The 25,997-nt window shown below is 36.9% G+C and overlaps 1 protein-coding gene across 4 annotated transcripts in view; it reads left to right on the forward strand.

Moving 5' to 3' along the window:
- Window positions 1-25,997, forward strand: part of LOC149575837 (AFG1-like ATPase family protein) — a 259,202-nt gene that overhangs the window by 64,506 nt on the left and 168,699 nt on the right. For all 4 annotated transcript variants that reach the window (XM_089815715.1, XM_089815717.1, XM_089815718.1 and 1 more), the window contains exons 4-6: window positions 11,761-11,906; window positions 12,310-12,389; window positions 21,526-21,786. In XM_089815715.1, coding sequence (XP_089671841.1) covers window positions 11,761-11,906; window positions 12,310-12,389; window positions 21,526-21,786 — 487 coding nt within the window. The remainder of the gene's footprint in view (window positions 1-11,760; window positions 11,907-12,309; window positions 12,390-21,525; window positions 21,787-25,997) is intronic.

Genomic DNA, 25,997 nt, shown 5'->3' on the forward strand with positions numbered 1-25,997 from the left:
AATGCTCAAATCTAGGAACGCCTGGACTAACTAACAAGGACAAATCCTTCTACTCTTTAGGCTTTGCAAGATCTAGGCGGGTGGTGTAATAACCCGGTCTGGTTATAACTTCAGAGAGCATCAATTTTCTTTTTTATTTAATAGTTTGACATTTCGTCAAACATTTGGCTAACATTGTATATATGATGTCTTAATTTTTCATGCACAATGCCAGAATGAGTAATGAGCTATTCACCATTATCAAGCTTCAGAGACTGGTATAAATTATTTGTAATGTCCCTTACTTAATGTGACACAGTTGAGATTGCTTGAGGACAAGCAATTTCAAGGGGGGCGGACTGTAATGTCCCCTACTTGATGTGACCATCAGGGTCAATAGATTAGCCTATGATAGGAGCTTCCGTAGGCTAAATGAAGTGATTAGGGAACTCATTTGGCAGTATTTCCAGGATTTACTATTTTAGTAAGTCAGTGGGAATCAAGTGATATGGAAATTTGCAGTGTTTGGCTTGGTGGATTTGGTTGAGCTCTTTCCGACGAGCTGTCATACATGGTATTCTGAGTTCGACTCTTATATGATTTCATTGCCAAAGTTAATTTACTTTATTATAAAGTGATAATTAAATAAAAGACCTATTAATTAAGTCACTTTATTATAAAGTTGTTTTAAAAAGGTATTTCCCATTTATCCCACATTGCTTATGCAAATGAAGTCAACTTCTTGGAGGGCTTTATATTCTCTTGGTTGTAATGAGTTGGGGCATGCTTGGATGATATTATTGTTATGCTATTGGATTTCTGGGAAATCTAATTGTTGAGCTTGGAGGATGAAACCCTCTTTGCTAGCATTCTTTTTGCTGTTGAAAGACATAGTCAGGAGGATTATTGTGTGTTTTCATTTAGGAAACACAGTGGGATTTATTGGTGATTTTACACATGATTTAAGAAACCTGAAGTTCAGGGTATGTAGCTATGAATAGTTATTTTGCTACAGTGCGCATGAATAGTGTTTTTGCTACAGTATTCGTGAATAGTGATTTTGCTACAGTGCACGTGAATAGTGTTTTTCTATAGTGCATGTGACTAGTGAAATTGCTACAATGTCGTGAATAGTGCTACTACAGTGCATGAACATTGTGTTATCCTCTCATCGTGTTCCATGAAGTTTCTCAACTCATTCCCTAGTTGTTCATCCATTTTATTGCCTTTAGTAATTTATATTAGGAATCTAGCGGGAAATTTTGCTAGGACGTTGGAAGATTGTCTTTCTCAGCCAAGTTCAAGGGTACAAAGTGATCATTTGGTGCTTGGGCCCCCATCTTGGGATGGTGTGCTTGATGAGGACTGCTGCTTCTCCCTTTAAAGCATTTCATATTGATCCAAACATGATTGCTTGATGGAAATCAAGTAATTAATTACTTATCCTATATTTCTTGAGGGATTGGAAATTTAATTGTATAAGATAAGATAAGATAATAATACTAATGCCCAACAAAAAACCACAAGGGTTTATGGGATTGAGCATACAAACAAAAGAGCTGGCCAAAGCAGGAGCACCAAACGTTGACTGAGAAGAAACAAAATGAGAAATGAATCAAGGAAAACCAAGGTAAGGACCAAGGATCCTTCCTTGGTACAAAGAAATCAGTCATAGAAGGATATAATTGTAGATGATTCAGAGTCTTAGATCGTTGTCGAGAGCCGCCGGAGGAGTGTCTCTGCCTGGAAAGACTAGTACAGTGTTTGATTGATTTGGAGGGAGTAATACTAGATAGCCTTTTCACACCCCGTGGTAGAGACAAGGGGTTGAAAAAGGTGGTGATGAGCTGATCAAAAGTATGTCCCTGAGGTGTGACTAAGTGCAGGGTATGCTCACAAAGCTGGGAGGCCTCACATAGATAAAGTGCCAGAGAAACGCTATTCAATATAGCTGAAGAACGCTGAAAGAGAAGAACAATCTCTAAATAAACAGTAAAATCTCCTGATCTCATAGTAGATAGGACAATGAAATATGAAGTGGGTCTCAGTTCAACCTCTGCTAAAGTACACAGTCTACAGATCCGATCATCCCTATCCATATGGTGGTCTGTCGGGGCTTGAAGACGGTGAGAGCCAACTTTGAAGGAGCCCAAAGAGAATCACAGGGCGTGACAACAACACCGATAAAGATAAGCAGGATGCACAATAATACCATTCTGAATCTTAAGAAAATGCTTTGCATAAAAGGTTGTCTTAGGACGTAATCCACCAGGAGGATTACTCCAAGTAGTGATAATGTACTGTCTATAGATATCCCATTTGACATACTTGTTCAACACTTGACGTGAGGGGAGGAGGTGAGTAGGAGCATCCAACGAGAACCGGTATGGAGGAAGATGATCAATCTCAATCCTGATCGAACCTAACAAAGAAGTGGCCGGGGCATACCAACAACACGATCTAGTACAAGTGTCAGATCTTATAATCTCAACTGAAGAACAATATGCCAAATGAGAGTATCTGTGGCGGTTGATCTCCGAGTCCATAAAACCTTGAAGCCAATGGAGAAACCAGATCAAGTAAAAAATAGCTGCAAGTTTGAAAGGATGAGCTCCAAACTCGACCAAGTCAATGCTGTGGGGGGTGGGCTTTTGGAATCTGATGATCCGTCTTAAAAGAAATGTTTGAACATGCTTAGTAGAGGCCCAATCAGGAGCAAGAAGAGAAGGCCCCCAAACTATCGATCCATAGAGAACGATCTGTCTAACCAAGGAGTCCAAGAGGGACAACTTGTACGAAGTGTCTTGAAAATGATGTCTGAAGCACTCTCTCTCGAGCAAGGCCAAAAAACCCATGCCCTTACTAACTCTAGACTAAATAGTCGGTCTCAAACTAAAACAGGTTCTTGAAAATTTTACCTCGAGATACATGTAACAAGACGTGATCTCAATCTCATGCCCCTGAAAAAAATGAAGATGAGAGATCTTCAAGTGGTTAAAGATCATAACCTGAGTCTTAGCCAAATTAACCACTAGCTGACGCTGATTACAAAAAGAAGCCAAACCATCAAGAAGTCTTTGTAAAGTGTCCAGAGAAGAGGCCAAGATAATATCATCTGCAAAAAGGAGAATGGAGATCAAAACCCGATGCAAATAGCACTCGTCACCAGGTTGTGAGGAGTTTACAAGGAAATCCTCGAGCTCATCAATAGACAAGCCAAACAAAGTATGAGAAAGAGGACAACCCTGTTTCACCCCAATGGTACTTTGAATCGGAATAGAAAAGTTCTCCGGGGTCCTGAGTCTACCAGTCACCTTCTCGTACAGTCTCATAATAGTAATCAAGAACATATCTGAGATCCCAATCTTGCTAAGTCTCTTAAATAAGGCCATCCTAGGAACATAATCAAAAGCCTTGCTGAAATCCACAAAACAACAATAGACTTTCTCAAAGTGGTGCCTAGCCTCCTCAATAATAGCTTGCAACATGAAGATATGATCCATAGTTTGATGGTTTGCCCGAAAGCTGACCTACTCTTTAGCCCTACAACCTCTCCCATCAAGCTCTCCAAATAGCATGGTGTTTAAAGCAGTGGCATAAAGTTTGGCAAAAGTATGCCCAATCATGATAGTCCTGTAGTTCCTTGGGTCTGAAGCAGGTCTAGACTTATGGATAGGATAGATCACATGACACGACCAAGACTCAGGAAACCCAGTACAGATCACTCTATTAAAGAATGTAGGAAGGTAGGATCCAAGGACCAAAGCACCAAGTTTGAAAAGCTTTGCTTGAAAACCATGCTTGTCCACAGCTCTATTGCATCTCATGGATCTAATGGCCTCATAAATACTAGAGGAGGTGAACAGATGTCAGTAAGGAGGTGGAGTGGAATGAAGAGGTGGCTGCCCTAGAATATCATAAAGAAAAATGGTATGGGAGGTCAAACAGTGAAGTCAAGGGTGGAGAGCGAGGGGGGGACATCTAGGAAAAAGGGTACACTGGAAGATCTGAGGATTCTAATAAGCATGGAGCAAAGGGATTTGCACTAAGAAGAAGTAAAAGAATTTTTTTTGTGGAAGAAAACAGAGATTAGAAAGACGCAGATGGTCGAAGGCAAGAGAGTGAGTCTCAAAAGTAGAGCGAATAGAGTGATGGAAAGCTTTACAATTGGCATCAAACCATTGATTCATAGGACAAGTATTCCGACGCTTAGACCTGAGAGAGGGAGGAGAGTGACGAGGAATAGAAAGAAGAGCAGACACCCAAATGGCGGAAGCAAGTCAAACATGGCAAAGGCCGCATGCAAATCGCTGAAACTAGTTGGTGTCAGAATTCTCCTAAGATGGAAGGAAAAGAGCTCACCATTGGCCTCGAGATAGCAGAAGCGAGTAGGGGTGCATGCAGAGTCTACTAGGATGGGGGATGGCTGAAGAGAAGTTGACAAACGAGATGAAGCATGGATAATAATGCTAAGAAGAGCATGGTTAGTAAAGGGAAGGCGAGAAATGGTGAAGCTGTGAATGGAGGGAATGAAAGAAGAGGTGATGGCATAGTCGACAACACTTGCACCACCACCATGAGGCCAATAGGTAAAGAGATCAGTCCCAGGAAAGATTGATAAACCATTCAGAATCAACAAACTAGAGGACTCACAGAACTGGAGGAGGCGGCGACCATAACAAGAGAGTGGTCCAGAGGCATCATCCAAAGTATGCTAAAGTCCCATATTGTTGGGGTCAATCTCAGAAGTGTAGATCGAGTTAGAGCCGTGGTCATGCATAGGAGTATGAAGATTCTTGGTCTGAGCATTGAAATCTCCAAGAGTAATGATATCACCTAGGGCAGAAAACTGAGAGATGCTCTCTTGAAAGTCAACAAAAGGATCACCATCATTGACATCATGAATGGCATACGAAGAAGAGGTCAGCGGAAAATAACAAATTGCAAGAAAGATGTCCCTCTACTGGTGATTCCGATGACGGATATAGACCCACATGAATCTAGCAAAGGCATCAGAGTGAATCACTAATGTGAACTTGAAGATGTCATCTCTAATCAAACAAGCAACACCTCCGGACGCACAGACCCCACCAGAAGTACGAACCTCTTCTCTGCAAGCTGGCAACCACTGGTATCAAAGATATCCTAGAAGAGGGCACATGGGACTCTCGTGAGACTCAATAATGGCCAAAATATCGGCAAACCCCACCGCATCGTGAAAGAAAACCAGGTAATGACCATAAAGAGCCATTACAATTCCAGTAGTTGACAAGAAGAAAAGGGGATTTCCTCTTGTTAGACTATTTTCGAAACCATCATGTGGTTTTGGAGGTCGTCCTTGCTACCCATCTAGTAGGAGGAGGATCACGAACAATTGCTTTAAGATTCCTAATAACAACCCACTTTCCAGCTTGCTTAGCATTTGCCACAATACCCCGTACATATTTCAACTTTGTAACCTATGCCTTTGTGAGATCTTCATCAAGATAAATCTTAGAGGGGAGAGAGAACAATTTTCTCTTCGCTCTAAGGGCACTAGGCCTATCAGAAAAAGAGAAAAATCTGATGAAAAAGGTATCTCCCATACCAAACCAACACTTATCCAAAGTGATATCAGAGATACCGAACTGGTAAAAAAGGAAAGAGTGTCCAACAGCAAGAGGGTTAGCAATGGGAGAGACCACGAACATTCAAGTTGAGCTTACGTGCGCATTGCACACGCTCATCATCAATTATCTTATTATCAAATTTATGTTGGAATAAATAAACAAATACAATAATACTTGCATACCAAATTGTCGTTCTTAATTTCCAACTCAGGTTTGTCCAATTTTTGTGTTTCATGTCTCAAAATCTATGCCGCCCTTTAAAAATAAATTGGCCATTTTTTTATATTCCTCATGGTGGAGTGGATAGGCAAAACCCATTAATAGCCCACCCTTTTCAAGGGATGCACCTCCTTTCAACCCAAGTGCTTCTTAGCTTAAAGCAAATCATGTGCCAAATATTTAATTTTGATTAGTTCTACATATAAATTTTGGGAGATCGTTGCTTAATCACTTTTAATCAACATTATAATAAACTGCTGTAACATGCTAAATTTTCCAACTAATTTAATGAATTAAAAATAACAAAATAACACTTCTTTTCAAAGTCACAAGAGAGACAATTATAACTACCATAGTATCATCTACGCATGATAGCTGTTTCATTTCAATTTATACATATTCGAGTAAAGGAAGAAGGGATTTAACCGTTTCTTAATCCAATGAAAGAGATGTTATGATAAATCGATATTGTTGTAGTTGTATTAAACAAAGGAGATGAAAGCTCTTTTTATAGTTTTTTATAGTTTTACAAAGACGATGTTTCTAAAAGAAACAATCACAAACTAAAGATGAAAATAGAGACTACTTAATAAACTAAAGACTAACTAAGATGACCTTTAAAGAAACCTTACAATATTCTAATATCCTCTCTTAATGGTCATTGTATAACAATTGTCATTTGGTCACAATTTCTAAAAGAACATTTTGCTATTGCTGAGACCCTCTTTGGATTTGCAAAATGTTAATGACCAAGAAGCCAAAATTCGTCCATACAAGAACAAAGAAGGGTGTCCTCTTCTTCAAAATGCTTTGCAAAACAAGACAAAAGCCTACCACTAATTTTGCCACTAAGATGGGTTTGCCACAAACCCTCCTAGAATCAACAAAATATTTGATGAAAAATCATCACAAAACATCCAACTTGATGTTGGATAATGAAGCTGCTATTCCTTGGAGACCGACACAAATAGAAAAATTAGTGTAACATGGGGACTTGCACTCACCTCCCAAACCTCGAAGTACCTGTCCTCGAGACTTCCCGACACCGGGTACTTGTGTACCCAAATACCCTAGCTCCGCTATTCCGCAACCATGTTTTCGCTTGAATGGGTACTTGGATTTCTATTTGCATTTTGTTTTTTGAATGTTACTATTGGGTATGTAATATGTTACTATGTTGAATGTTTGATTGTTCTAGTTCATGTTGCAATTTTGATATGTTCAAGTATTTTAATTTGGTATATTCTACTAAAACATCATTTCATAACAAACGTTTCAAGTTATATATGTATACTATACAACATCCCTCCTTGCCTTGTCCTCCCCTTCCCACCATTTCCTGGCTATCCCCCGGTCGTCCTAAAAACTCGTCCCAGTGTCACCCTATCCCAATGTACCCCAATATTGGGGTTACATTGTGAAAAGTCAATCAAAACTAGACAATACAAAGCTTCATTTTTTAGGAAAAACAGTAAAACCCAATAGATAATTGTTGAGGAAAAATTTATAAGCCCACAAGAGGATTGTACGCAACTTTGCGAATTATAGAATAATTTTTTTTTAATTTATGAGAATTTTTTTATGAAAACACGTCATAATTTTTCAAGGGCGGCAAAACATGAGACTTCACATGGTTAACTAGCACATCCAAGCAACATGCAAGTACATGCAAGCATATGCAACAAACATGTAAGTACATACAACCCTAAAAAAACAAAGACTTTTGCTGCAACCAAGAAATCGCAGGATCAAAACCCTTAACTAGGCTTACGAGTTCCAACAAAAATCCTTGAAGATAAACCATAGCAGTTTCATAAAATGAAAATCGAAAAGCAACTTTCTAGAAAAAATTCTAGATCAAAAGAGGCTCGAATTTTTCTAAAAAAATGCACCAAATTTTATGTTATCCCATTGACTTTCTCTAATACCATGTTATGATAAATCGATGTTGTTGTAGTTGTATTAAACAAATGAGATGAAAGCTTCTTCTATAGATTTACAAAGACGATGCTTCTAAAAGAAACAATCGTGAACTAACGATGAAAATAGAGACTATTTAATAAACTAAAGACTAACTAAGATGAGCATTAAAGAAATATTACAATATTATAATAAGAGAAACTAATCTTAACTATATTGACCATTTACAATACATAATTTAAAATGCGGAAAAAGTAAAATAACTGAATTGTAGTTGTCTTGCATACAAATCTTATCCTTGAGATGTGCAAGTCTTGGCTTTCGAAGGAGAGGAGAAGCATTGCCAAGGGCTTAACCTCCCAACAACAGACTTTTCAATATCCCCACACAATCTCTATCAAGAAAGGTCCTCCCTACCCTAGGATTAGGCTTGGGACACCCCTGTCCAGCCACTGATCATCCTTGTGTTAGAGTGTTGGCTAAACAACCAACTAGGCTTAGGATACCTTCTATACACCTATGTATCAACTGTTAGCAACCTTGACCTTTAGTGATCATAGTAGCAAGCATGCCACTACCCTATCTTGGCCAAGGATTTGTGTGGGCACTATGTACCCGATCACCCACCGCTCGACTTGACAACAAGACTTATACAATGGACTACCATGAGTTGACATGGATTTTAAACATCTTTTATTACCTTCTTTTGTTATTGATTGTTCTTTCCTTTTCATGTAGGAAAAAACCTTAGTTCAATGATTGACATTTTACACCCTTCATCTCAACCATGCTGGTCTTCCTTGATAAATCACTGGGGTGGATGTATAAGCATTTTGTAATCAAAACCATTGCATTTTTCGACCTGGGCTATGACATTACAAAAGATAAATAATTCTTGATTTCATAATGGTGTGGTCTCTTATCTTATAGAATATATTGCAAATATCTCTGTATAAGCTCTCACTTCGGACATTACTTAACTATGATTCTGAAAGAAATTGTTTATATGTAAAATGCCATAGTCTTAGCATTCTTATATAATGAAAGAAATATATGATCATATCTGATCAATGCTCTAACAACATAAATATTGCTTTCCAAATTCAGGCTCCAACTATGGCCTCACTATATCAAACTAAAAGAATAAAATTCAGCAGAGGTATTTTCATGACCTGCCTGTAAGTCACCTCTTGAAGTGCTTGATTGGTTCTTGAACAATGTTGGTAACATAGGTCTAAGGTTGCTATGTGCAATGCAGAAAAAAGTTGCAATTGATTACTGATGCCTGGTATAAGAAGCTCGATGCCGAAAAGCAGATGTGAACTAAAGAACGCCTGATTAAGGTGAGAGAACTATCTATTGCAATGTGGAGATAGTAGCTAGTATGCATCTGCTGAAATATGTGTAGGATTCGTAGAGAAAAGAATGCGAAGCAAAATGAAAAGAAAGTATTGCAGGCTGTAAGAGATGGTATTCATGCTGCCGATGATAAGAATGTTGTTCAATATGAGTTATCGCACCATAAATCTTTGCCCTCTCGGCTGCATGCTTGGTTACAAGCAAGAATGTGAAGGTGGCAAGGAGTTACAATACATAAGCCATTGGCACAAGTATGTGGTAATATAATAAGATTGGCCACTGATCATCATAAGGCTCGATGAAAATATTATAGCAATATGACCGCCTAAGATAAAATAATGAAACTATGGCCGAGGAGTAAAAATAACTCAATTAATGTCTTAATATAATATTATCGTGCTATACCCACCTATACTTGTGTATGCACGTACACACATATATACATATGTGTGATAATCCAACAACGTATCAAAGGTATATGCCATATATTAAGTGGGCATATATGCATGTCTCATTCAGATTTACGCATACATACATACATGTGTATATACATATACAAGCATATGTAGGTATTATGGTATTATTATATTAAGACATAAGAATATCATAGGAAGCTCTGAAATCATCCAATTTTATAAGGCTACACATTTTACTTTAATGCTTAGTGATCTTCTCTTTAATAATGCATATTTATTGACCGGGTAGCTCATGGTAAGCCATTTACTCCTTAGCCTTGGTGCTTAGAAAAGGTGGATTGGTGTTCCTTGCCCAATTCCTCTCTGGTAGTGCTCCCCCCTTCGATGTGCTCCTGCAAAAAGGAATTTCCACTATAATAACATATTCTCCATAATAAATCAAAATTACTTAACAATTGATAAGTAGGAGATAATTTCTATAGCAAGTCAAATTGTGATATTGCTATCAGTATTTAACTGTGTGATTGTTTGAGTCAAACTCATTGACCCATCTTTCATGAGTAGTGAATCCATCTCTCATGAGAATAAATGGAACACTTAACACTCATTGTATCTAGGTGATGCTCATAGGGGTGAAGCACCAAGACTTCCCGAGAGGTCACCCATCCCAGTACTACTCCAGCCTGAGCGCATTTAACTATGGAGTTTCCTCCATGGTTAAACCCAAAGCTTGCAACCCCATTTTCAAAACCTTCACCAAGTGTTGTGACTTATGAACCATTCATTAGAAAGCCCCTTAAGCTCATCAATTGATAAGTAGGAGATAATTTCCATAGCAAGTCAAATTGTGATATTGCTATTAGGATTTAACTGTGTGATTTTTGAGTCAAACTCATTGACCCATGTTTCATGAGTAGTGATTCAACATGAATCCATCTCTCATGAGAATAAATGGAACACTTAACACTCATTGGATCTAGGTGATGCTCACAGAGGTGAAGCTCCAAGACTTCCCAGGAGGTCACCCATCTCAGTACTACTCCAACCTGAGCGCGTTTAACTATGGAGTTTCCTCCATGGTTAAACCCAAAGCTTGCAACCCCTTTTGCAAAACCTTCACCAATTGTTGTGCCTTATGAACCATTCATTAGAAAGCCCCTTAAACTCATCAATTGATAAGTAGGAGATAATTTCCATAGCAAGTCAAATTGTGATATTGCTATCAGGATTTAACTGTGTGATTTTTGAGTCAAACTCATTGACCCATGTTTCATGAGTAGTGATTCAACATGAATCCATCTCTCATGAGAATAAATGGAACACTTAAACACATTGGATCTAGGTGATGCTCACAGGGGTGAATCACTAGGACTTCCCGAGAGGTCACCCATCCCAGTACTTCCATAGTTAAATGCGCTCAGGCTGGAGTAGTACTGGGATGGGTGACCTCCCTGGAAGTCCTGGTGCTTCACCCCTGTGAGCATCACTTAGATCCAATGAGTGTTAAGTGTTCCATTTATTCTCATGAGAGATGGATTCATGTTGAATCACTACTTATGAAACATGGGTCAATGAGTTTGACTCAAAAATCACACAGTTAAATCTTGATAGCAATATCACAATTACTTAACAAGTTATCATTTTTTTATAAAACATCATAACGGACTAACCACCATTTGACTTTCCATGAGTTTATAACGAGTAACCAACTTTTCCATGATTTCAAGATAACAATAATCATAATAGCATCATAATGATTAACTAACATGTCATCTTCACATGAAATTTTAATGAATAATCATATTGCCATCTCACATGATCATATTGATTAACTAATTTTACCAGTCAATTGACTTCACATGAAACCTCAACGGCTATATGAACATTTTAAAATTAGGCAAAATTTGGGATGTAACAAGTGCTCCCAATTTTCTTCCCTTCGCACAAGATCAGAGACAGTGACTTGTGGTTTACGGTGCTGCAATTCGTGAGTGTACTGTCCTCATGCTGGGGGCATGGCACATGTACGATTTGATAATTTTTTTTAATGAATGGTATAGAGTAAACTAGTTTATTGGCATATATTACTTAAGGTAGTCCTACAAGCTTTTTAAAGGATGCAGCTTCTTTGGAATTTGCTTACAAAATGTTAAAAACAATTTCATCATAAGTAAATTAAAATTGTAAATGAGAGAAACATGCTGGGCTACTCAAGTCAACTGCCTCATGCTAATATTGATTCACTTTCCTTTGAGCAGGAAGAAGAAAGAAAGGGCTGAGCCGGGGACAGGAAGAATGGTATCTTACCTAAAGCGGGAGAAAAGCTTAGATTCTGTTATTGGTCCTCGTCCAGTTGTACCTCCTGCTCCTAAAGGACTGTACTTGTATGGAAATGTTGGTTGTGGTAATTGATCCCGCATCACTGACTTGTTAGCTAATAAGAAAATGCTTTATTTTTTCACTGTATTCAGCAAATGTATGTCATTGAGTGGGGACTGTTTCCTTTTTGTTCTGAAAGCTTTCTTTAAAAGTATGTGTTTACTATCAATCTTATATGGCTGTAGAAAAGAAATAAAGAAATAATTATTATCCATAGTTGACCAAAAATAGGTCTACAGGACTGGCAAGTTACATTCAGTTTTAGAGTACTACTACAGTAAAGGAAAAACTTATATATTCATTAAATTCATTCAAAAACCTAGTTTATTTGAGTTGATTGATGTTTTCTGGTTGTATGATCTTATTGTACATGCAATAGAAGGGTTATTTCGTCTTTGTATCTAATGCATGGAATTTGTATAATGCAGGAAAGACTATGCTAATGGATATGTTTTATAATGCTACCAAGGGAGTTGTTAGACATCGATATAGGCTGCACTTTCATGCGGTACATATCTTAGTGAACATTTTGTCAGATTGCTTTGATTATAAATTGGCTACAGGATCCAATATATAGAGGACCTATGCATATATTACACAGCCTAAAAAGTGAAAACAAAGCATCTACACAGTCTCCGAAGGGAATTATAATTTGTTGTGATTGTGCTTTTTCATTTTTTTGAAGGTAAACGCTTTTTTTTTTTGATAAAAAAATTGTTCTATTGATTGAATGAATTCTTTTCTCTTCAAGGCTTTGTGTAACTGAAATATCATGTGTAGAAAAAAACTCTCTCTTTGCAGAAATTAGTAGCACAAACAATACCTACGAAACGTAAGCAATAGGCATATTGGAAGTTGCATTGGTGAGTGTAGAATATAAATTATTACAACGCAAGCATTATGCATGTTAGAGGTTGGGTTGGTCAATGTAGCCTACATTCCTTCGAACCATGCATTTGATAACCTCTTCCAAAGAATCAGTTTATTATATTTTTTGTATCTGTTAGAGTAAATAATTAATTATTAATTATTTATTCTATTTACTTAAGCTTACTTAGGTAAATGCATTTCATTTATTAGTTGTAGTCTAGGAGTTTGTTATAAGTTGCTGACAATACGAGAGTTTGTTCTCTCCTAAGGCATACTTATCCTCTCACCTTGTTCGAGGACTTTCCACCTCATGTCGATGTATGCTTAGTTGTCACACTTATCTTTTATCGTCTTCTAGCTTGTTTTAGGAGATTCCTTGAGCTCTTTATATTCGAGCTCCCTCATTGTATTTCATAACACATTTTGCATATTGTAAATACATATTTTCTTGTGTTGCAATATTTTCTTCTCTCTCATGTCCGTTTAGGATTTTTCCCTTGCTCCATGCTCTTCCTTCTTTGGCTTCCTTTTGACAGGTTATTGCATGCAGGTGATCTTGGGCATCTTTGGAGTTGGATTTCATCAACTCCTACATGGTACTAGAGCCTCTCTATTGCTGCTTTGTTGAAGGTTATTTGAAGCCATGATTCGGAGACACAAACCCTAGTTTGTGATTTTTTCTTCAATCCGGGGGAAGAGCATTTTTTCGAAGCACTTTGGGCCCAAACGGACGCTGCCATTGGATTTAGAACGTGCTTTTCAGCTAGGATCCATATAAAATTTTTCGATTTTGGAGATAGGGCTCCAGGAGGCAAAATTTTTTAGATCGGGGGGCTTCCATACGGTTGTATGGACAATTTGTGCATTAAAAAAAATAAAAAAAGGTAAGCACAGGCTGCGCCGCAGCGACACTGCCCAGCGGCCATTGCGGGGCCGCCCATGCTTTGCTCGCACCTCGCTGTGACAGACTTCATCGCCCAAGCGATGCCTCCGCCTACCCGCCACCCTCCACTAGTTTTCTGCCGGCGGCACAGTCAAATTCCGCCACTCCACCGGCTGTTGCAGCTCCTCCGCCTCCGTCCCTCTGCTCTGCCTCTATTTTGCGCTCCAACCATGTGTCACTCACTCACCTGCCGCGTGAAAGTTTTCTACCAACTCAGCCACAACTTTGTACACCATGTAGCCCAGTTAGCATCTAACTTGTCCAGTCCGCATGGGTTTCTGCAGCCACACAGCGTGTGACACATGGCAGGTGGCACTTTACCATGTAGCCCCTGCAACGTCATCTGCTTTGCCACGTGGATTGCCATGTGGCATCTCTTTTTGTGGCGACGGCCTTCAAGCCATCAAATATTTGCTTGTGAAATGCCGATGTCAGCATGACATCAGCACTACATCATCCACCTCTTGCACATCTCCAAGGTCCTTTTTGACCTACCTTCAGTTTTTTGGCCATAACTTGAACATATGAAGGTATTTTTCCGATCCGAAAGAAGTGCCGGAAAGCTAGTTCCGAGACGAAGACATTGGTGTAGGTATTTTCAGGTTTTGGTGCAGTTTTATTGGACGTTTTTTCAGTTGAAGTCTGAAGTTGTGTTTTTGACTCCGGCTTGCATATCTTTTGCGTCCCATGTCAGCTTTTTTGAAAACTTTATATTTTTGGAAAGCTGGTTTTGTCATCTTTTCAGAAATGTAGTCCTTTTCCTTAGATTTTGGCCCATGCTCTTTCTATCATGTTTTTGGCATTTTTTCTATATGGTGGATATCTTGGGTGTTTTAGGTTCGAGGATCGTTTTCATGGCATGGTTTCTTTTGTTTTAGGCTTTACTTTCTTTTTTGTCAGCTTTTTCCTTGTTCTGATCATTGTAGACATCATTTGTAAGCACTTTTGTATACGCACTGAGATAAAGTGCCACTTTTGCATTTCGGGTTGATGAACGTTGTTTTTGAGTCAGTTGTACATGCACTATTTTTATAAAGCACCATGGGGGGGACACTCACTTTGTCAAGTGAGTGTCCCTTCCACGACATTAGCCCCATGCAGCGTCGTTGTGACTGTGTCTTTATAGGTGTTTGTACCTCTTCCTCTCTCGTCGTTCTTGGTTCATCTGTAGGAGATTTTTGGCCCACCTTCTCAGTTGCCTGTCATCTCACCCCGTTTGCATTAAGGGGGGTTTATGCTATTGTTCTAATGCATCCTTGGTTCGATGGTTTGATAGTGTGAACTATGTATTCAATGGTTGATCCTATATACGAGTCGATTGTAGTGGTTGGCTACCTATGCATTTCGGTGAGATGGATCATCTACCATATAGACATGCTCAGTTTGTGCCTTCTTCTTCCTTGGAGGTTCTTCAGATCAGCAGTTTTCTTTCTGATGGCAGATTTTGCAGCTTCTTTATGCTTCAGTGATGCTCTTAATGATCACTTTTTGTTCCTGTTTTAGGGGACATTCCCCTAGTTGGAGGCTTCTATTCTTCACTAGGTTTACCTCTTTTTGGGGGAGGGTTTTTCCCACGTGGTTTTCTCTCTTTCCTCGTTTTCAGAGGTTGCATTTCTTTGCATTGTACATGAGTACCTAACATGGCTTTGTTACCGGGACCCATTTCTGCATTTCTTAGTTTTGTGAGCTTAAGACATTTCCCTAAGTTGCACTTAAGGGGGGGTGTTAGATTAAATAATTAATTATTAATTATTTATTTTATTTACTTAAGCTTACTTAGGTAAATGCATTTCATTTATTAGTTGTAGTCTAAGAGTTTGTTCTCTCCTAAGTCATACTTATCCTCTCACCTTGTTCGAGGACTTTTCAACTCATGTGGATGTATGTTTAGTTGTCACACTTATCTTCTAGCATCTTCTAGCTTGTTCTAGGAGATTCCTTGAGCTCTTTATATTCAAGCTCCCTCATTGTATTTCATAACACATTTTGCATATTGTAAACACATATTTTCTTGTGTTGCAATATCTTCTTCTCTCTCATGTCTGTTTAGGGTTTTTCCCTTGCTCCATGCTCTTCCTTCCTTGGCTTCCCTTTGATAGGTTATTGCATGCAGGTGATCTTGGGCATTTTCGGAGTTGGATTTCATCAGCTTCTATAGTATCCAATAAGCATCCCCTTGTTACCTTGTGAATATAGTTAGGAAGAAACCGTAAAGGAAATAGGGATAACAATTAGAGACCTCATTATTACCCTAAAATTAATTAGAATCTAGGAGTTATTATCTTTACCTTTATCTACATGCATATAGATTACAAGTGCACAAGACAGCTCAAGATCACAAATGCATTTGGAGCTTAAATGTGAGGAGGAATTATCTTTTATCGAAACCTCATGAAGACCTATGGTTGAGATTAAGAGGTGATTTGAGGTTGAAATGGATTGAAGGCTACATGAGAATTTCTTAGTAGTGCAGGATATTGAGAGCCATTAGAAAATGGGTGGCTAGGATCGAGTGGTAGGGAAGAAAGGAGTTGAATTTAATCACAAGAGTCAAATGAAGAGACATGCAACTAGTAGGGCAAGCTAAATATTTGGGAGTTGATCCACATGATTGCATGTGATTGGAGATATAGAAAAGGATTAATGAATATATAAATAAACAACAGTGTTTAATTCATAAATAGGAGAATTAGGAGATTGGTAATGGTTGAATTAATTAAATAAGAATTTATTTACTTTGTCAGACAATAAAGGTTGATGAATTATTCTAATAAATAAGAATATTTATTTAAATAATAGTAGAAGAGGATAATGAATCAATTTAACAAATAATAATATTCATTAAATTAATAAATGAATTTTATTGATTTCATGAGGACATTTTTAGGTATGTACAATAAGTGTTTGGATACTTCCTCCCACTCGCGTTCTATGCGTTGTGTATGCTATATAGTATATACTAGTTGTCTGTGTTTCTTCCTATGTACAAGTATGGTTGACACTTTTTCTCTTCTCAAAAAACTAGGGCTTTTAGGTTCTTCAGCAATTTCACTCAATCACCTTTGTTGTTCGCTTTGTTCTCTCAATCAAAAAGATCTTCTCATCGATGCTGTTGCCGCTTCCTAACTGCTTGGGGTTTGTGTTCTGTCTTTATTTGGTTACACGGGAATTAATACTCGAGTGGCATTGTGTTCTTCCTCTTCTAGTTGGTTCTTTTTCTTGTGTTTTCGCAATATTTACTACCCTTGCTGCTCTCAATCCCTTTCTTTTCAAAGGTTTTGAACAATGATGGAGTGTCATGTGATAAGCCTTGGCAGTTTTTGCAATAGATGATCAACCTCCTTGTTGATAGTGAGGTTGTCCAAGATAGTGCCCTGAGGGACCTCTATGACAAGAGCTTTTCTCCATGTGTAATCTCTCAAAGAGATGTCCTAGAGATTTATCAAGTCTTTTGTTATTTGGTCCTCTTGTTCTTCTTTGGCTTGCATTGGTTTGGTCAGAATTACATAACATAGGAATATGATTAACTTGCGAAATTCCCAGAAAGATATTGCTTTATTATCAATTCTGAGATATGCAATAAGAAGAGAATAAAATGAGTGGTCCTAACTATGAAGTAGTACATATAAACAGTAAACCAATGTTAGTTAAGGCTACCAACTGTCAATAACTACCAAGTGACAACTAACAATTGGTTGGGAACTAATACCACAAATACGACAAATGATTTTCTATCACTCAGCCCACTATAACATTTTCATTTATTCTTTTTTGGCTACACATCTTTTTTTATTCTTCTTCTTTGCAAATGGTAACTGTTAGAGTTTTAGGTGACTCTACAACACCCCTAGGATCAAATGAAAGACCAAGAAAACTTCCACAAGAGATTGGCAAGACAATTGCATGAAGATGCAAGAATGCTATTATTGATAATGGACTTGATTGACATCCAATGGATTGATTTGAAATGTACATAATAGGCCTCCTTATATAGGAGAGGTGATAAGAGACAATGATAAGGAGAAGATAAGCTATCAGCCACACAAGGTGGAATCACATGTCCACGAAAGGTGGATCACCCTCTATTGTGCAATGATGAAGATGATAATGTGATAAGTGTACTTAAGGTGGAATCAGATAACAACTATGACCACCTAGAGTGGAATTCTCTTACACCATGTGTTTAATTGAGGTGCAAACTCCTAAGTGTCTCAATGACAAATTAATATGAAATACATTATCCTAAGAAGGCTTAAGTAAGTGTAATTAGTGAATATTTAATTACACCAACACCCCCCCTTAAGTGAAACTTAGGGGAATGCACTTAAACTCACAATGCAAGATGGATTCTAGTGATAACGCCATTTTAGGTAGCCATGGACAATATGCAATGCAATACATGAAATGTAATAATTTCATAGTGGAGAAAGAGAGAAAACTTCATCGAAAAAACCCTCCTCCAAAAAGAGAGATGAAAACAAGATGCATGGATGGATGGAGTCCTCAAGGACCCCCAAAAATTGCATACATCATATATATACAAAGAATGATCCCCCCATAGGAAGGAAATAAGGAGACATGATATCCCCCCTAGAATGAAGAAGCTCCAATGTAGATGAAGAGTACCTGCAAGCAAAATATAATCCAATGCCTATAAGAAACATGTCTCTCCTTAGGAAGAGATAAATACATCAAAAGATGAAGAAGCCACTCCATGTAAAAAGTGAGAAAGGAGGAAGAAGTTCTCCATGTATGCATCTCTGAAGATTGAATAGGTGTCTCCAAGCTCAAAGATTCTGTCATGTAGAACTCATGTTTGAAGAAGCAAGATGTGGAGTAGGAAGTTCAATACTTGTCTCAAGAACAAAATGATTCAAATGTCCAACGTTCTCCTCACATGAATTATTCACCTTTGATAAATGGTTAGGTACATCATGAATATTATCATCATTATCAACAAAATGTGCAAAAGAATACAAGCGTGATGTATGATCAACAACTCCCATAGCTATGACATGTCTAATCTCCATGTTCCTAATATAGACATAATCAGGAGTGAACTCAACAATTTTACCTTGTGCCCCACGAGTAATTTGGTAAATGGAAAGGAGATTAGTGGTCAAAGATGGTACACAAAAAACATCACTAAATATACTCTCTCCCATAGGAATAGAACATTTCCCATAAACCTTCATGTATGTATTATTACCCATCAATATAGTTGGAGAAGTACAAGGCTCAATAGAAGAAAACATATCCATAGAAGATGCTATAGGATGTGATGCACCTGAATCAAGAAGCCATTTACCTTGCTCAAGATGTGTGGAAGCAACGAGTGCTTGTCCTTTGCCTATAGATGATGATGTAGATGTGGCAACTACCTGATATTGAGAAGAAAGAGAAGACACTAATGAGGACAACTTGATATTGTTCTTTTTAAGAATGTGAATAAGCTCATCAATCTTCTTATGGAAACATTTATGCTCATCATGTCCTAACTTTTTGCAATAAGCACATTTATCTCTCTTTCTTCTAGATGATTCCTCTCTTAAAGAGGACTTGAATTCAATATTATTTTGTGAAGGAGAGTCATCACCTTTGTCATGTTGCTTAGGATCCTTGTGTTGTTTCCCTTTCCTTTGGTAACCTTTGGAGAGGAGTCATTTATAACCAATGCTTGATACTTGTAAGGCTTCAGTTGACCCATGTGTGCTAACTTTGCTTGTTCCCTTGTGAGCTGAACCGCAAATTCATCAAGAGGAGACATTTTTTATGCACTACCAAGAGCATCCATAGTAGCATAAAATGTGGAAATAGAGATTGAATATTTAGGACCTAGATTGGAAAGCATAGATAATATCAATTGCTCATAATCTTTAGTAATGCCACAATTAGAAAAGCTCCAATCTAATGGAACTGAACTTATAGAAAAAGTCTTGAATATTTTCAAAATCACACGGACTTAGACCTATAAGCTCATTCACTAATTTGAATTTTCTTATTCTATCAGATTTACCAAAGATTCCTTCCAATGTTGTCCAGGCATTATGAGGATGTGTGCAGGATGCAATATGATATAGCAAATCATTGGAGATGGTAGATCTAAGAGAGCCAAGTGCTTTATCCCTTCTATCAAACCATTTCCTTCTTTCTACAACACCTGTAGTTGGTTCTAGATCCTGTCCAAGAATCATTCTAAGCAATCCAATACTCATCAACTAATTAGAAACTGCTTGTTTCCATTCATGATAGTTATATAGAGTGAGTAATGAAACTTTTGAAAAATCCATAATGAATCAAAGAATGACTTAAATCAACTGATAACTCCTTCAAATTACTGATTCAATTAAGAAAATTGCAATCCAAGTATTCACCAAGTGCAAATATAGCCAAAAAAGACCTATTTCTGAAAGTGATATACCACTCCAAATCACTAAAATTTGATTATAGATCTGGAAAGTAGAGGAAAAATCATGCACTTTAAAAAAAATTGCACCTGAAAATGTTACCGAATGTGCCCAAATAGAGCCTTGAAAGTTGTAGAAAACGAAATTTGCGATTTTCAGAAAAATTTAGAGACAGAGTTCCAAAATCACTTGCACTACTGTGTAGATTGTGTTTTCTACCCCAAAACAAAAAGAATTGCTCGGAAAAAGGAGTTCGTATGAGGGAGATATCATTGTTTGAATATTGCCTCTGAAATTATGTTTTTTGAATTGTTGCCGCCACACCTTCAAAAATCAAATGGCTCTAGATTTGGCCTTAGATGTCCAATTTGGTTGAAACAAAATTCGATTTAGGGGTTTTTGGACTTCCTCTATATGATGCCAACCTTTGATTTGCACCCTCAAGCTCCAATTTTCACCTGCAATAGACGGGCACAAAATAAGACTCTCAAAATCTCCTCCAAATTGTGATGTCCAAATTGCCAAATGTTGCACCAACAATGAGTCAAGCCAAGATTGCACTTTTTGAGAAGAAGTCTTCACACCATAAGAGCTCTAATACCATGTTAGAGTTTTAGGTGACTCTACAACACCCTTAGGATCAAATGAAAGACCAAGAAAACTTCCACAAGAGATTGGCAAGACAATTGCATGAAGATGTAAGAATGCTATTATTGATAATTGACTTGTTTGACATCCAGTGGATTGATTTGAAATGTACATAATAAGCCTCCTTATATAGGAAGAGACGATAAGAGACAATGATAAGGAGAAGATAAGCTATCACCCACACAAGGTGGAATCACATGTCTACAAAAGATGGATCATCCTCCATTGTGCAATGATAAGGATGATAATGTGATAAGTGCACTAAAGGTGGAATGAGATAACAACTATGACCACCTAGAGTGGAATTCTCCTACACCATGTGTTTAATTGAGGCGCAAACTCCTAAGTGTCTCAATGACCTACTACTATGCATTGCATTATCCTAAGTAAGCTTAAGTGTAATTAGTGAATATTTAATTACACTAACAGTAACTAAAGTGGGAATTGTTGAGGGCTCTTTTTTTACATTTATTTTCTGGATATATTTGTTTCAAATTTTCAACTATTATTGTTCATTCAACGTTCAAGTGCCTGCAATATGTTGCTCCCACAATCAGACTTGGAATTACAATATAAACTGATACTTCATGTTAATGCTTTACTGTGCTGCCAATATTCATGAGGTTGTATTCAAATATCAGATGATCATGCACTTATCTGCAATTATAACATAAATAGTTATTCTAGATTTCACAGTGTTTGTACATGCTAGCAATGCTCATTAGATTATATTTTAACGCTAATATGATTGTATGCTAATTCATTTTCTTTGGCAGGCAATGCTTGATGTTCATGCTCGTATGCACAAGATTTGGCAAAGTAAAAAATATGAACAAAATTTACAGGCAAGACTTTCTGGTTGGATTGCAAACCTTCCATTTGAAGGGACTGTGAAAGAATGGTTATCTGTACAGGAGAGGTATGAACAAGAGCTACATCTGGACAATATTCTTTGTAGTGCAGCAGACAGTCTTCTTAATATTGGAGAGGACAGTAGTGTGGAAGGGGCATCTGTCCTCTGTTTTGATGAGATTCAGGTAAAGGAAATAATATTGGGATGTAGTTGTATGCTTGTGCTATTTATCAGTTACTCTTTCTTTGTTTTTGTTTTCAATTCGCAAAGTTTTTTTCTCATACAGACGTACATACATTTCCTCTGCTCTGCAATAACATTATCTATTTAAGGGTCAAGCTATTTTTGTTTTGAACATGGACTTTTGATTCTTTCTTTTAGCTCATGAGATGGAAAAGTAATATCTCCTTGATTAATTGCAATAATCAATCATAGAAAATGCCCTTTTGTCATGAACCATGATTGATGTATATACAATACAAAATATTTTAATACTCATATAATCTGTTAAATTTTTTTATTGCCTTGAATATAAACATATAATAAATTCCTTATTTCATTGTGTTGATCAATAAAATCTTTCCTTGTCTATATTATTGTTAAATTTAAGAACCAAAAATATAAGAATGCAATAAATGAAAAATCAAATACACAAAATAATAGATATCACTAATAAATTAAACTGGGAAAAACCCTTCAAACTGAGATAAACAACCGAGCCCACTAAAGATAGATCCTTTATTCAGATATTGCAACACAGTTACAAGAACTCAGCCCTCTTTTTGGTGACTTCACATACAATGATCAAAAGAAATACAATCAACAAGGTATCGATTTTCAGATAGAAGCGATATTCAAATCTTAAGTCACAGATATATCTCGATACATAAGAAGTTCTGCAAATACAACACTAAAACATCACCCGAAAACCTGATAAGATGAATACATATATATATTTATGATGAAGCACTTCCTTACATGAATCATTTTTGATTCAAAAACATCATTAGACAATGATAAAGACTAAATTTCCTTCAGGAAATAGTCATTGCTGAAAAATACTTTTCCCGATCACCACAGCAATGATAGCTAAAAAATGATAATATTGAATGATACGGTAATAAGCTTTTATGAAGAAGAATGCATACACTGCCACACATGATCAAGAAGAAAATGACATGGCGACGAGAATTTTCATAGGACATAATTGAAGAGACGCAACCATTCTCAACAGTAATCTGTTACTAAGAAATGAGCGGCCTGAATATTAAACATTAATGAAATCTTAAATTTTAATAATTCTCTGACGGGCACGAGAAAAGAATCCACTCCACATCACACCACAACTGAATCACCAATTCTTGACAAATCTGAATATACTTCAACAACTGCCAACTCATCATATGAAATGCATATGCTAATGCTTAGTCAGAAAGACTGAAGTCACATGATGACAAGAGAATACATGAAGAGGCTTAAATCATGATCCTAGAAAGAAAAACGGAACCAAGGAGTATGGAACTCAGGAAGAACAAAACTCAAATAGGAAAATGCGCAACATCAACATAAGGAACACGCATGAACAAAGGACATCGCTATGAATGGAAGATCTATCTTGGAGCTACCATAAACTCAACACTCACTCTTAGCAAGAGAGAGATCTTAAAAATGTCATCTCATGACAATTGCACATAGCTGCAACCAAAGAGAATGTCAAACAAAATCTCATCATAGATTTTCTCAATAAAATTGTTATCTCAGCATAATAATATTCATCATAGCTACTCCTAGAGGGTGAAATAGAGAACAAGAATAAGGTCATAATGTCATACACATGACTTTCACCATGGCTACCCCCAGAGGGTGGATCCACCATAGCTACTCCCAAAGGGTGGAATTGTTAGAAAGTAAAGTCCACCAAGATAACTGGGGGGCGAGGTGAATCAGTTATCCAACTATTAAAACATTTATCAACCTTATTAATCCTTAAGCATGTGAACAATATAATCAGCAACCATAACAAGATACTCATACACAATCACACCATATATGTTAAATAGGGAAACCCTTGATTAGAGGGAAAAGCCTTGTGGGGATGGTACCCACAAAATGCTATACTAATATAAATGTTTATAGATGTTTCTTGTTAGAGGATGGACTTTGTTAGGAGCCAATGAAATACATTCAGTACATATCAGTCCTTGTTAGGAGACTTTGAATCCCTGTTAGGAGATTCCAACCTTATTAGGAATTATAGAAAGTAGATGGACCCATGGTTCAAACAGCTTCAGGGGCAAGACCACTGAACTTACTGTCCAGCTGATCTTTGTATTATTCCTTGCAGAATAATATAAATGTATAGGTCCTTCTTTGTCCTTTGACCAGACCAAACCTCTTCTTACTTTGATACCATATTACCAACTTCACATCCCATAATCCCTTAGATCACTTACTCGCATTTACCAAATACTTCGCATATGACTCTCCAATACACACATTACAACAATGAAAATAACCTTCCTTTATACCATATCCTCAAAATAATTCCTTGAGTCGGCCTGGAGGCTTTCCCAAATAATTATAATAGGACCACATCAAGATATTACAAAACATTACATCTTTTCGTAATTAGAAATCATTGTCGGTTCATAGTCTTTATGTAATGTCCTAGAATTATAAAAGATAATTAAATTTTCATATATTAATTATTTATATTAATTTTAATTACCAATTAACTAATATAATTATTAATATACTTTAATAAAATATTAAGTTCCATTACAAAGTCAGTTGTATGGAGGAATAGAATTTCCCGCGAGATTTTCATATTTTAAGTACTACGAGGATTTGGAGAAGGGAGATGGAATGAAATTTGTTAGAACTAGAAATATAGTTTGATCTGAGAACTATCTTTATTCCTTTCATCAGAATTGGTATCTGACCTGGTGGAAGTATTAATACAATGTGTGTGTGAAAGACAAACGTGGGATTGGTCCTTTCTTGAAGCCAGTTGTTGAGTTGGACGAGATTTGATAAAGTATGAAATATTGAGTTTACAAACTATTGCAGAAGTCATTGTATATCAATTTTGAGCAGAATTCCTTTTCCATTGAAGCAAGTTTTTTCAGGCAGAGGGATTTGCACTTGGTGTGAATATTGGTTACGGAAAGTTTCTATGGTTGTTTAAACAGAGGATATGTTTTATGAGTGAGGAAATTCATCTAGCACTAAAAGAGTGGGTATTGTCTTATACGGCAGTACTAGTAAAAGACAAAGGTGATATGGTTTATTCTTCCAACATAAAACATATGTCAGTCAACATTTCCAAATCGCATCTTAAGGAAGTTCAAGGAGTTTTGTCTTATATGTCTGGCAGCTATTCTTTCAGCATAACCGGTGTTAAGTCTGAGCCATCGTGGATGTGGAGCGGTATTCTATGATCAATATTGTATCTTTGAAACAGTAAAAGGCAAAGATTACATTTTTAACTATGAACACATGGGATTCTTGATGGAGTCTATTATACGTCAAAAATATGGACAAGGATTGTTACCTATATTTTGTGTAATAACCCACATCTGCAGTTGGTGGTAATTAATTATGGGTTGCAGAAGAAATTAAAGTTATCGTTTCCTTCCCTGACTTGGTGAGATGATCATTTGCCCGTGAAGAAATAACGATTGTAGTGGAAGTATTGGCTGGCCTTGCAGAATGGAATTGGATGAATATCAGAATACAGAGAAATAGGTGCAACTTCTTAAATTGTAGTATTCCATCTCTTAATTATGTGTTTGATTCAAATGTATACTTTCCAGAATTCCGTTATTAATTTTGTGATTAAGACAATCGATTCAATATATAAATTGTTCTCGAAATTTAGTTAAAACATTATTTCTGTGTATAAGTTGAAAATTGCTTTGAATCAAATAAGCACTTGGGTTTGGAATCTACGAAGATATTCAGAATAATTATTAAATTCTATTGAGATTTGCATCTATAATAGATTCAAGAATCTAGAATTTTATAGTGGTATTAGAGCTTAAAATCCTGCCAGCCTGTGGAGCAAATTCATAGGTCAAACTTATGCAAAAAGGGAATTATAATTTCCATAATACCAGAGTCAGAAAAAATAGATTGATAGACTCATCCAGTTCCTCTATACAAATTGACATTGAAGACACTCATATAGAGTTAGCCGAGGAAATGATTTTTGAAAACAATATGGGAGACATAGATGACACTAGGGGTCTCATAATTTCATTCCTTAGGAGCTAACAAGATATGCAAAATAATGTAAACCATATGGCAAATTTGATGGCACAGTTCATGAACGATAATAGTAATCACAATCAAAATAATGTAAGGGAAATTGGTGAACAGGAGAACCAATTAGTA

This window comes from Cupressus sempervirens, chromosome 1, assembly GCF_028749045.1.
Source record: "Cupressus sempervirens isolate cs-2001-9-10 chromosome 1, ASM2874904v1, whole genome shotgun sequence".
NCBI lineage: Eukaryota > Viridiplantae > Streptophyta > Pinopsida > Cupressales > Cupressaceae > Cupressus > Cupressus sempervirens.